Below are 14092 nucleotides of genomic sequence, written 5' to 3' on the forward strand. Positions count from 1 at the left end.
CCAGCACTGTGCTCAAGCTGGTGATGCAAAACTGTGTGCTCTAACGTGATGGAAAATTGGGAGAGAGAGATGTACCTTCATATGCCTTTAAGAAATGCTTACTGACAGTATTTTGCTGAAGCTAGGTATAGAGATTATGCAGGGGAAAAAAGTGGGTTTGATGAAATATTTTTGAAGAAACTGTTTTGTCTTACAGTCCTGTTATTCAAAGTGGGACAGCTCAGACCTTTGTGGGACCTTTGTGGGCTTTCCCATGAAGTTTCAGGATTGCTTAGCCTCTTCAGAGTCTGGGGTGTCTTGGCCACATACATTTGACTTGACCCCCATAGAGGGCTTTTAGAGAAGTCTTTGGAAGGCAGCCACATGACGCCTGTGTTAGCTCACCTCTTTCTTCGTTATTCATACAGACCCCAGTGAAATGAAGCTCTTGAGCTCATAAATGCCCAGGAAGACATATAATGAAGAAACCCTACCCCAATTGTAACCAGTGTTTTTCTGATGCAGTAGGATGCCTCTTGATATTGTGTCAGAGCATAGGTGAAGTTATTTCCATGGGAGTTTCTTATGCATTAGATACCCTGAAGTGTCTGTGCATTCCTGCCAGAAAACCTGTAATGGTATAACTTGGGGTTTACATAAGAGATTGGTGAATTTAACATGATCTTTAATACCACCTATGCAACAGGTAACTTTATGTAACTTTTAAATACCTGGAGAGACATTGGTATACTTCTGTAAGATTGATTTGTTCAGTATTTAAAATCAGATTTATAAAATAAATGTGGGTAATGAAATTGGATCAATATGACAAAATGATACTAACAGAGTATTAATCTCTCTCCTGTGTTTCCAACAAATCATAGGTGTACGACTGCAGAGCGGTAGTTGCCATTTCAAGCTGCGGTTTTAATTGCTTTCATGAACTGTATGTCAGAGCAGTTCTTGCACAGTTATGTGCTGCTATCAATAAAACTTCAGATTCTGCAGAGGCAGGTGTTTGTTTAGTGCATAATTTCACATATAGATCTCATGTCCTGACATATAGTTAAATATTAGGTGATGGTAATTGGCAGAATTGCCTTTAAAAAGAGGTATAGAAGTAGGGTCTTGACATGAGGTTTAACTTGAGGTCATTATATGTTCTTTTTTTCTTATGAAAATTGTGATTAATAAAAACATGGTTTTGAATCAGACATCACAAATTCTGAAGAATATACATAGGATTACACTGCTGTAATTGCTGGTGAAAGACTGCATACAGTGGTCAGGTAAAACAAGAATTATTTGATATCTGTATTCTGAGAAAGTATTGGAGCTGCTCAAAAATCTCACTGTCCTGTCAGTAATTGCAGCACCCTGAAGAAATGTTCAGGCAAGTGAAAATAATATTCTAACATTTCCCTCTTATATACTTATACAAGGTTTTCAAAATTATTCTTACAAAGTGTTTGGAGGAATGTGCAGTAGGAATAACACACAGCAGTTCATATGCTGCTTCATATTTATGAAGTAGTGGCAATACAAAAACTTTCAGTGCTACCTCTAAGCCTCTGGGAAAAAATGCCAGTAAATAATAACAGTGTAGTAGAAAAATAAACATTGAGAAATATTAATCCATTTCACAGAAAAACAGAAGTTTATATACTTGAAAAATTATAGGACAGTTACCCTCTCACGTATCCCAATAGTGAATTTACATATTGCTGTGAATCCCATTCTGAATTCCCTTTGTAATGTCAGAAGAATGTCTGTTTTCAAAAGGAGTGTAGAGAGTAGATAATAAGAGGCTGCAGTGAAGGTCTAGGATCAGATTTGCTTTTATTTCATATACAAGATTTTGAAGTAGGTTGTTAATAAAAACTTGGGTATTTTCTTGGTTTTCTTATGTGGTAGGTTGACCTTTGCTGGATGCCAGGTGCCCACCAAAGCTGCTCTATCACTCCCCCTCCTCAGCTGGATAGGGGAGAGAAAATGTAAGGAAAGGCTCGTGGGTTGAGAGAAGGACAGGGAGAGATCACTCATCAATTACTGTCACAGGCAAAACAGACTCACTTGGGGAAATTAATTTATTACCAAACAAATCAGAGTAGGAGAATGAGAAATAAAACCAAGTCTTAAAACACCTTCCCACCACCTCTCCCTTTTTCCTGGGCTTGACTTCACTCCCAATTTCCTGTACCTCCTCCCTGAAGTGGCACAGGGGGACAGGGAATGGGGGCTGCAGTCAGTTCATCACACGTTGTTTCTGCCTCTCCTTCCTCCTCAGCAGGAGGACCCCTCACACTCTTCCCCTGTTCCAGCATGGGGTCCCTCCCATGGGAGACAGTTCTCCATGAACTGCTCCAGCATGGGTCCTTCCCGCGGGCTGCAGTTCTTCATGAACTGCTCCAGTGCAGGACCCTTCCATGGGGTGCAGTCCTTCAGGAACAGACTGCTCCAGTGTGGGTCCCCCATGGGGTCACAAGTCCTGCCTACGAACCTGCTCCAGCATGGGCTCCTTTCTCCATGGGTCCACAGGTCCTGCCAGGAGCCTGCTCCAGCATGGGCTTCCCACAGGGTCACAGCCTCCTTCAGGTGCATCCCCCTGCTCCAGCGTGGGGTTCTCCACGGGCTGCAGGGTGGATATCTGCTCCACCATTAACCTCTATGGGCTGCAGGGGAATCTTTGCTCCAGTGCCTGGAGCACCTCCTCCCCTCCCTCTTTCTCTACTGACCTTGGGGTCTGCAGGGCTGTTCCTCCCACATATTCTCACTCCTTTCTCTGGCTGCAGTTGTGCAGGTTTTTTTTCCCCTTCTTAAATATGTTATCCGAGAGGCGCTACCACTGTCACTGATGGGCTCGGCCTTGGCCAGAGGTGGGTCCGTCTTGGAGCTGGCTGGCATTGGCTTTATGGGACACAGGCGAAGCTTCTAGTAACTTCTCACAGAAGCCACCCCTGTAGCCCCCCCACTCCCAAAACCTTGCCATGCAAAACCAATACATTCCACCTCTCATTCTGTTACTTTATCCTATTTTGCTTAACTTTTCTTTTTCTTTCCAAAGGCTCTTGAAACCTATTTTTCCCCTTCTTTCATTCGATGTTACTTACCTTCACCTCTTGCTCCAGCTCCAAGCTGGTTAGTCCCCTCACATTTGATTCCACTAATGCTAGGGGCGATCATACATGCTGCTACAGTGTATGCAGAAAATAAAAGTTAAAAGGCTATTGCTGTGGTCCATCATTAATGTGATTTAACCTGCAGGCAACTGGTACAGTTAAACTGACCTTCCTTTTCCCTCCCTTAAATGTTAGTTCAGGTAGGACTGTATGACAACTGTTTGTTTTGGGATCATGCCAACATCTTCCAACACTGTGACCCACTTTGCTTTCTCTCTGTGTCTTCTAATGAGATGTGATGGCATCAGCCTTTCAAGAAATAAGCTGAACTTGCCCCCTCTTAAAAAAGCTGCTGGAAAGGTCATACTTTTTTTGTAAAATATCATGGCCAACAAGCTGTAGTCTCCTGATTAAATCTTTGTTACGAGTTGAATATCTGGGAGCAAAGAAAACAAAGAAGGGTGGTCATGATAGCACGTGGTAATCTGGATTGTTGTTTTACCCTTCTCTGAAGGTATCTGGACACTTTTGGTTCTATCTAGGTGCAAAACATCCTGTGTTACTTTGTTATGAGCGGATCAGAAAATGCAGAAAGCATGTTCTCCTGTGAGCAGGTGGGATTTGTGAGCACTAACCTGTGAGCCTTTATTCAGTGCCTGGTTTATCACAGCTTCCCTGCCTGACACTGGGGTAGTCACTCAACCTCTTGCTTGTAAAACTAGGACCTGTTCTTTTCTCTTACAGGTTTTCTCTTGTTGTCAATCCTGCTATATTTGCCTCACCATGGTTTTGTGAGAATTAATGCAGCAATAACTATGAAGGATCTAGAGATCAGTGATAAGAATTGATAGAATAAGAATTGGAGGTGCAGTCTGTCATCCTCAAGGGGAGCATCTAGGGTACCTATTTGCGTCTAGACCGCTTCCTCAGAATGGGTGGGTTTGGCTTCCTCATAAAGTGTGTGCTTTTAATTTGATCTTCAGTTTTCTGCAGTTGATAAGGCACATTTTCAAGTGAGGATTAAAAACGGCTAATAACCTGGAAAGAAAAGTGCTCTATTTGTGAAAGAGATACAGCCATCAGAGTGTATCGTGGAGTTTCAGCTCTGTGAGTTTGGATGCAACAGGATTTTCTGATACATGGATTCCTGCTCTTCACAGTTTCAGTACATACTGGCTTATTAGTAACTAAGACAGAAATTCATGCTTGTCTGGAAGAAAAATATGTTCCTTAGAAGGATCGAAATTCTTCTCAGATGTATGGATGCAACAGTTCGCAGCTAACTCAGTCGAGAGCTTGGCGTATCTCAATTAACGCACAGTCTAGATCAGTATGATTGGGACTGATATTCTGCTATGTATATCTTGATTCATTTTACTGGAGTGATGCATAGGGTATAAACAAGGAGCCCGAGGCATCCATCTGTGTGAAATTACTTATTTAATTTCTTATGCAAGGTTAACGCTATAAAGATTTGTCAGCAATTTTTTTTTCCAGTGGGACATCAAAAATAATTGAAGCCACATCCCTCAGCTATATTTGCAAAATCCTAAGTGTGGCTGGAGCTGTGCGAACACAGTGGGCTTCTGTTAATTTAATCCATCTGGATGTACTGCAAATCGCTGATCAGAAGACTCCTTCTGTTGGCATAGTCTGTGTTTCTATTTGGATGCTCTTCTGACATGCCTGTGTTAGTGTAACGTCCATGTGAGAAGCTTATGTATTTTGAACGTGATGTTTTTTAAAATGTATTACTTCACTGTGCAAAAGGTGGACACCGTGAAACACAGCATTACATTTCTAAATGAATAGAGTACACATTTATGATTCTGTGCTTGCTTAATTTTAATAGCAAAGGATTTTTTTTTTTATTTGCTCTATGCTTTAAAATGTGCAGTTCACCTACATTTTGAGTGAATGTGTTATCTTCTCCAACCTTTTCACCCTCAAGAAGCTTAAAGTAAGCCTGTCCCTAATCCTAAATGTTGGAAGCTACAGAAAAGCGTGGTGCGGACCGACCTGTAACAAGTCTGCATGACTCAGCCATTTACAGGATACATAAAAAGGAACTTAAAAACGTAATGTTCTCTAAATGTTCATTTTTCCATTCAGACACATTCTTTAGGAAAATGAACATTTTGAGTATTCTCTTGAAACATAAATTATGCTCAAGTTTGCTTGTATCTGCACTAATTCTTTTATATACAGTATGGAGGTATCTAACTCATATCTCTCTTTTTTTCCCTCCCCCTAGTTAATGGTCTAATGACGCTTGGATTTGCAGGTGAGCTTTATTTCTAAAATTCAAATTTCTGTTTCAGTTTTGTTAATGGAAGCCATTTGAGAAGTGCTTCTATCCTATCTCATTTCAATTAGTCAACCATCATGCATTTTTTACAACTGGTCCTGTCCATTGGCTGTATGAACAGAGAGTGTTGTAGTGTTTTGTAAAGATCAGTCTTAATAGTGATGGTAAAATTGTAGAATTATTCATAATTTTGAACCCCTTTGCCAAGGGATTTAGATAGAAACTCATGTGTCATCAGATTGTTTTCCTATCAAATGACTCTATCAGAGCTTTTTCTATAACCCTGCAAAGTACTGAAATTCTGAAGAGAGCCAACCAAAAACACCAAGGCCATGGAAAATCCATTTAAACACCCTGCTAGGAAGGGGCTGGAGTAAATTGTCAGCGCACATGACGTAATGGAGGAGAAACTTGTATTCTGTTGGATTTACAGGGTTATAAATCAAGTGATGGCTGGGTGTTTAGAATATCCTGCCAGGCAAGGCAGCTTTGCTTAACTTTTCTCAAAGCATCAATGCAGGATTTAAGTTGCCAGCTATGCAATTTTCATATCTGGTTTTGAATTCTGCCCAGCTTTAGTGTTCATCTGCAGATCTAGCTGTGTAGAATATAGCTTACAACTGCTGCAGCTGCCAGATGAAGTGGCGGGAACGCTTAAATATGCAGGGTCCATGCTATCATGTTAACTTCCCAAGGACAAAACTACAGTGCTCCTTTTTTATAACTTTCACCATTTCTATCACTGGTGATTAACTGTAGTTCTGATTTTTTTTCTGACATGGATGAAGGCTTAGTGTCAGCTCTAGGAGCTCTGACAATCAGACATGACAAAGGAGGTAGCGTCAGGTCCCAAGTGAGTCAGCTGTATGCCCAGAGAGGTTTGTGGTCTGTGTGAAACAGAATCATAGAATCATTTAGGCTGGAAAAGACCTTTAAGACCATCCAGTCCAACCGTAAATGAAACAATGCCAAGTCCACCACAAAACCGTGTCCTAGGCTTAGAGTTTCAGGTGCGGCATAGGCTGTCCAGTTATAGGCCTGCTGCTCTTGGAAAGTACGTGGAAACAAACTATTTCTTTGGTCAGATGTGATGGCTGTCTCTTGTTTGGCACATGGCATCACTGAGTCAGTGACTTCCCCAGTTAAGGAGTTGTCTGCGATAGCTGGAGTTAAATTGCAAGGCGGTCCTGCCTGGGCTCCAAAGGAGCCATCTCCTTCTTGGGTGAGACACTTAATGTGCACTTGAGCCTGTTTTACAATCACATGCCCCATTTTGAATGGAGGTGTTCAAGTTTCTGATTGACGGCTGGGTCATGATGTGAAGCCTGAAACCAGTCATCTTGCCTTAGGTTTTTTTTGGACTAAATAGTAAGGAATTGTGCCCTGTTGAGGGCTGCTCCTGACTTCTCATCAAGCAAAGGCTTGCACACCTTTGACCTCACTTCACCTGACAGCATGTTTGGCTGTGACCACACAAAATTTGAACCACTGGCTCTTTTCAGCAATGATAGGATCCTGCTCTCAAAATAACTAATAGAAAGAAAAGAAATACCTCCTCTCCCTGGTGTAAATAGGGTCTCAGGATGTAGGTTCAGAAGAAAAAGGTGCAGGACCTGATTCTACTTAGAGTTCCTTCTTCTATGATTAAAAAAGGATGAAGTGGTCTGTTCTTCTTGGCTTTATTCTTGAAAAAAGCTCCAGAGTTTTCAGGAGGGTTGGCTGACACACAGGTTTGTTAGGGTTGCAGTTTTGTTCAGGTAAATCCTTTTCTCAGATTTGTGCTGCTGTAAAGAGAAGAAATCACACTGTGGTTTTTTTCTGACTAATTTAATTTAGACATTTGTATTAAATATGTTGACATATGTATACTTACAGGTTATTTTTAATGCTCTACAAAATATATGCATTTTGTATATAGAAGAACAATCAAAATAGTGGCAATTATAAAAGTAAAGCAAGACATTTAAGTACTTAATCAAAACAAAATGTTTCAGCCTTATCAAAATCAAATGCTTTAGTCTGAAGAGAATTTTTTCAGAATTTTAATTTTATAAGAAATATCAAAATACTATCTTTGTATTCCAATGCAGGCATGGGCTGGATGAGAAAAACCTTCGACTTTTTGACTCTAAATATTGTAGAGTTGCCATTATAGGTTGCAAAAGATACAGGCTTGCTCAAATCAAGGTCAACTCTTTCTTTGCAAGTAGCTATATGCTGTAACATCAACATCTGATAACATTAGATAATTCCTTTAGTGGATATACTAAAGAAAAAGCTTAATTGTGACTATGGGAATTCAAGCCCTTTAGCTGATAAGATATACAAATGTTTCTGATGTTGAAGTACATTTACAGTCATATAGTTAGTTGAACAGGATGCATCTGTGTAAGCTTGAGAAGTGCTTTCTACGCTGAAGTATATGATCAGTAACTCCAGTTAGCTTTTAACTAAAAATGAAAATGGGCAGTGGTAAGTTAGTATGAGTAGAAGCTAAGTAAGATTAGAAAAGTGACTAGGTAGGTTCCTCTATGCTACAGCTAAAAGATAATACTATATATGGTAACCTATAGTATTGTATACTAAGTTATGTTTTTAATGAATTTACGTAAAGTTATATTTTATCTATTTTCTAAAATAGTTCAGAAAGTTGAATGGTAAGTTTACAACAATATAAGTGGCAAGCAGAATTATGTGAAGGAGTTTGTGAGTGATGTGTTCATGTTTCTTCTATTTCAATGTTTGAGATTTAAGGTGCTTTCTGCTTTTACCTAGGTGCACGTCAACAAACTAATCTCTGCAATGAATCTCTCATGTTAGAAAAGTTGCCTGCCTGTGGAAAATCCTTTGAAGAGATGATGAAGAAAGTGGACTCTAAAAAGTGGTGCAACCTGACAGAATTTATCATGTAAGAGTTAGTTTTGGTTTCGATAGTTCTCACCTTATAATGGTGTTTGTCCTTTAAAAAAAGGATCACCTCAAATACCAAGAACACTGTAATGCCTACATCCCTAATATATCCCTAATGCATGTAAAATGTTTGTGTTCCACATAAATTGAAAGCCTCCTGTATTCGGTTGCCAGTTGCAGCGGGCTAAGCTGTAGCTCTTAAGTCCCTGCAATATGGCCACATGCGCAAAGAGACCCAGCTCAACTCAAAGAGTGCACAAAATAGAGGACTTGAATAAAAACTAACCAGTGGGCTAATCAATACTAGCTGCTATTGCTTTTACCTCAGAGTCTTATGTTTATATTTCATGTATATTTCTGTGCATTTTAGGCAAATGTTACTTAGGTTTTTTTTTGTTTCTGTGAAACCACTAAAGCAATGTGCTTTTGCAATCACACTGTTCTGTTTTCTCTGTTGGTAGCAATGCAGTTCCTTCCTCTGATTTCTTTTTTTCAGTAAGACAACAGGAACATTTCCTCAGACACAGTTTCAGAAATCCACATCTTGTGTGAGATCGTGTTGTCCAAATGTAAAATGATTTATCCTATTGGAACTGCTGCAGCTTGTTTCTTTGCCTGCCAGATAGCATGAAGAGAGTGAGCACCACACATTTTGTTTGGATGACTAAAATACTGCAAGACTGACAGTAGAGAAGGTGGCATTTTTATTTTCTTATCTCTATTCCTGTTCTTTAGTTGGTAGAGGTATTTAAATATCTCTATAAAGCTGCACACTTCAAACTCTGCTCTGAAGGAAACTCACGGGGCTTCTGTAATTGGTGGCATTTTTGGCTTTGTGGAGCATCTGCTTCTTCAGAGCATGTCTGCTCATGCATAATGCTTGGTTTTCGGAAGTGTTGAGTACCCTCTACACCAACTGAAATCAGAGGAAACTGCAGGTGTTCAGCACTTCAGAAAATGAGAGTCAAGTGAATTAGCTCTGGTGTGGTGCAAGCCAGCCTGAAGCAGAACATCTTCCTGGATTTGAAACTGCACTGGTGCTGTTTTGGGGGCTGGCAGGGTAGCCACAAGCTAGCTGTCACCACATCTGTTACGGTGTCATTTAGCCCCAGATATTTTCTTGTCTCATGTCATCTTTGGTCTTGTCTCCTATTTAGTATCACTTCATGTGATGCAAGATTTTGCAGTCACCTTATGCAAGATTTTAACTGGCTGATCACCAACACACATGATAGATAATGAAATGTTGGACTGCTGTGCTATGTTGCAGTTCCCCATGTTTCTCTTACCACTGACGCCCGTGCTGAGATGTCCCACCTGTTGATAATGTTTCATAATCTGACAGCATATTAACAACTTAGATGCTATTCCTTCTTAGCACTTTTATCTGCACGCCCTAGATAACTTTACAACCTTACAATCTTTTAAAAGGTAGATGCTTAAAACTCATGGCACTGGAGTGAAAGATGCATTCGTGCAGCTCTCTCCAACCATGGGGAAGAGCAAGAGGAGGTAATAAGCCCTTCTTATCCAGCTGGCAGAAATTGCATTTAAATCTGACAAAGAAATGTGCATATACAAAGGAAAAGAAAATCCTTGCAAAGCTGGTACTGCTAAATTTATTTAACAAATATCTGTACATTATGGGGCAATAATTTTAATTTTGTAACTCATCTAGGTACACGTTGTTTTACATATTTTGGAGGAAGATTTGATCTTCGTTACAGTGGTATTATACTCACAAAACTGAGTTCTTTGCTAATATCTTGTTCATATTGATAAGTGTCCTCAACTAGTGGGTCTACTTGCAGTAGAGAAAGGTACCTACAGGGGTCATGATATTAGACTCTGCCTTTGTTAGTGCAGGTGAAGAAGCAGGCAGCTTTTCGCAAGCCTTCAAGAGCTTAAATATTTTGGTGCAAGGTTTTTACCAGGTTTGGAGGTGACTGAAGTCTCTGAGTTCTCCTGACTTTCAATTAGTGTTAAGAATCCACCTTGCTTTTATCATTTCTAATTGCGCTTCTCCTTTGGTGTCACTTTTGTTCCCTGTACAAGGAAATTCCTGCCTATCTAAGGAGATTGTTTTGTCTGAAGAAATTGGTCAGTCAGAGGTGTTGCTCATTTTTCCCCATATGCAGTACCAGAAGAATTCCAGCGCCTTCCAAAGAAAATTTTTTTACATTTTTACATCATGTACTGTTTTATAAAATTTCTTTCTATCACTTATATGTCAAGTTCTAGCTTAGGAGAGAGTAGAGGTAGGAATTTGTTTTGGAATTTATTTCCTGAATCAAGTATTAATCAAGCATTATCCGTCTGATTACACATTTGTCTTATGGGTTCATTGCACTGAAGAAACAGCACATTTACATCTGCTTTTAAGAATTTTACTCTTTGGAGAACAGACATTGTGAGTTGATGTCATGCTTTATATAAGAAGCATATAGGCTAATTTCTTCCAGCTCATTGGAGGAACCTTGATGGATGGACTGAAACATTTCTTTTTTTTTGGAGTATTCTGACAATTTAATGAAAAAACGGTATTTCTAGCCATAGTCACCTAAAATTCAGATATTTAAACCTGGTAGTATTAGTTTACCCTGATTTTACATCTAGCCTCCAGCAGTAGAAATCAGTCAACCTGTATCAGATAGCGAGTTAAAACTGTGATTTTTGTATGAAGCAAACCATTTGTTCATACAGTAATTTCTCCATGGCGCTTTTCACTTACAGAGATCTTGCAAAATTTGGCTTTGTATCTTATAATTTATGGAAATCTGCTTATCTAAACTCTTTGTTTTATGGAGGAGTTGTAGCTCTTCACAGTAAATAGCTGTCCTTGGTTATGGGATTGTAAATAGCCGTTATCTGCATTGCTTTGCTATTTGGCCAAACAGTCGTAAGAGAGATTTCAGTGACTTCAATTTGCTGTAATTTAATTATACCCTAAGATTTTCTGACAGGTCTATTACTTATTTCTTAACTTTGTTCTTAACAAACTCGTGTTCATTCAAAAGCAGCCTTTTGACTGATTTTAAACAGATGAGGCTCTCATGTGTGGCAGTTGGTACTGGAAACCAATATAAGAGTTTTAGCCTCCACAGCTGATCTTGATCTTGCTGGAAATGTGTAGCGATCATATATAAACTGTAAAATTTCAGGTAAAGTTTTACAGAAGCACTATCAGGAGAAAGTTTCCCTATTAGTTTTCTCATTTTTCTGTGAGGATTCATGCAAAAATTAGGATACAAATACTCTGAGCCAGTTTGTCCAAAGGTATTTGAAAGCTTAAATATGATGAGGGATCCAAGTGGGATTTTAAAATATTTTAAGTCATTTAGACACTGTGGGTTTCAATGGTTCATGCTTGGACACCAGAATATGAAGGCCAACCAGAAATACCTTACAAGAAAGGTAAAACCTTCAAAAAACAGCTGGAGACATTCATTGGCATAAGAGGGGATCAGCTGTTCACAGTTTTGCTGATGCTTTTAGGCTATTCAGAGGGAGCCCTGAAGATGAAAATGCAACTGAGTGGTTTAAATGATAGGAAATTATGGTACATAGCAAGTGAACAAGCAGAGACTGAATTGTGGGTGAAAGCTATGTGGGGAGTTAACAAAAGCAAATAGACTTTTTGTTCGCCAGAAGACTGGAAATTGCAGAAAGCTTCTTGACCTTAATGTGCCATATTTCTGGGTTTTTTTTATATATATGCTAGCATATATATTATATATATAATAAGGTATACATAATAACATATATATTTCTGTATTACAGGCTTAATATTTAGCAACAGCAACTAAATATGTAAAATCTACTACTGTCCACAAACCTAAGCTCCTTATTAACAGTCAGAATTTTTTCACCGTGCTTAATGTGATAAATCCTGGTCTGGTTACAGTGGGACTGCGTTGAGAGGCCAAGTATTACTAATTCCTTAAGCAAGAGGCCAGATGAAGATGGGAGTACCCAGAGCTGTTTTACATGAACCTGAAAAACTGTTGCTTATTGTAGTTGCGTAGATTACTTTCTGTTCTTAGCTAATGAAAGGGTTTTCTAAATACTTCTAACTAGATTCTGGAAACAATTTAGCTAGAACAGTCTCTAAACAGATCTCTCTGTCTCTCCCTGCCCTAACCCCTAAGGAAATATGGGACCAAAATGTGCTTGTGCTGGTTCTCAGTGGCTCGTTAAGCTTTTGGCCTGCTGCCAAGCACTGATGTCTCTTCTCTCTTCTGCATCCCCATTTTCCAGACATTTCTGAGTGTACTTACTAGCATTTCAGTAATTTTGAGGCTGTAGAGATGGCTATGGCCATCTGGTCTGCACTGTTGAATAATGCAGGCCACGCAATCTGCCCAGTAGTCACTATCTTAAACCCTGTGAGTATCTTATGGGAAGGTATCAATTCTTCATTTAAAAGATATCAAATAAGTATTAATCCATTACATCTTTAGACAGATTGTTCCAAAGGGTTCACTGTTCACAGTCAGAGAAAAATGTGTCTTATTTCTCATCAGTTTGCCTGACTCCAGTTCCCAGCAATTATACCTTCTTACATATTTTCCTGATACAGTAAAATTCATTCTGTTCTCAGAAATCCTTTTTTTCCCAATTAAATACAAGCAAGTCACTTTTAAGTTACCTCTCAATCACTTTTTTTTTTTTTTTTTTTTTTTTGGTAAATTAAGATCAAACTTTTAAAGCCTGTCATGATAATGCATATATTTCAGACATCTTGAACCCTTTGCAAGTTTTGGCAGCTTTTCTTTTGGAGAGTGGATTCCAGTCTAGAATTGAACATTTCACCCAGCAGTAGTTTGCATAGTACTATATACAGACTCCGTATTTTTCCCTCTAATCCTAGTGGGTATTCAGCATTTTTCTTCTGCCAAAAATATTTGTGTATTGCATTAAGACTCCTAGCTATCTAGTAGCTATCTAGCTATCCAGGAGGATGTGCTCTAAAAGCTGTACATGATTTTAAGTCCCTTTCAGAGTGACTTGTAAGTGCGACGTACATTATTTTTTTCTGGATCTATCATCTTGCATTCACCAGTGTTAAAATGCATATGATTTAGACAAGTTCACATTTGTAAGTGATCCAGATCAGCCTGTGTAACTACACCAACATCTACTCCTTCTTCACCATTTACTATACTATTTGCATACTTAAGCAAAAATTATTTGTTTGCTTCACTTCGTTGATTAAGATATTGGGCCAAAACTTTTGCAGCTGCCCTCCATGAATGGCAATTACTTGTTTATCACTAGTTTTCCAGTTGCATTTATTATTAATTCAAGGGCTACCATGATTTTTCATGCGTTTTTTTTATACAAAATTTGATAAAACATTCATTCTTTAAACATGAATGAATGAAATACAGTGATTATAAGGAAGCATGTGGTATCTGCTCACACAAAAGTCCCAAAAGATTCATTTGAAAAATCCATAAGAAAATGTTTTGGACTCCATGTATGCATTTCTGGTTGATTGGTTGCTGTGAGAACAAACACTATAGAGGTGAGAAATACAGATCTATATGGTATGTTAGTGCAAAAAGCTTTAGTACCAATGTATACCAAAAGAGAGACATATATAAAGAGCTTTGATTAATTAGAAACTTGTTCTTAGTATATGATATCAAGTCTTGTTAGATTAACTTTCATCTTTGCTATTGGTTAATCCTGCGTTGCAGTCCTTTTACACAGAGAGTTACTACTTTTTTTCCTAAGGGCATCCAGTAACTCCATTCAAAGACAGCAGTTAAAA

General features: G+C 38.8%; 1 protein-coding gene across 1 annotated transcript in view; it reads left to right on the plus strand.

The window, feature by feature from the left end:
- RAMP3 (receptor activity modifying protein 3) overlaps positions 1-14092 on the plus strand; it is a 47018-nt gene that overhangs the window by 4429 nt on the left and 28497 nt on the right. The window contains exons 2-3 of the mRNA XM_075705019.1: positions 5353-5382; positions 8182-8314. Coding sequence (XP_075561134.1) covers positions 5353-5382; positions 8182-8314 — 163 coding nt within the window. The remainder of the gene's footprint in view (positions 1-5352; positions 5383-8181; positions 8315-14092) is intronic.

This window comes from Pelecanus crispus, chromosome 2, assembly GCF_030463565.1.
Source record: "Pelecanus crispus isolate bPelCri1 chromosome 2, bPelCri1.pri, whole genome shotgun sequence".
NCBI lineage: Eukaryota > Metazoa > Chordata > Aves > Pelecaniformes > Pelecanidae > Pelecanus > Pelecanus crispus.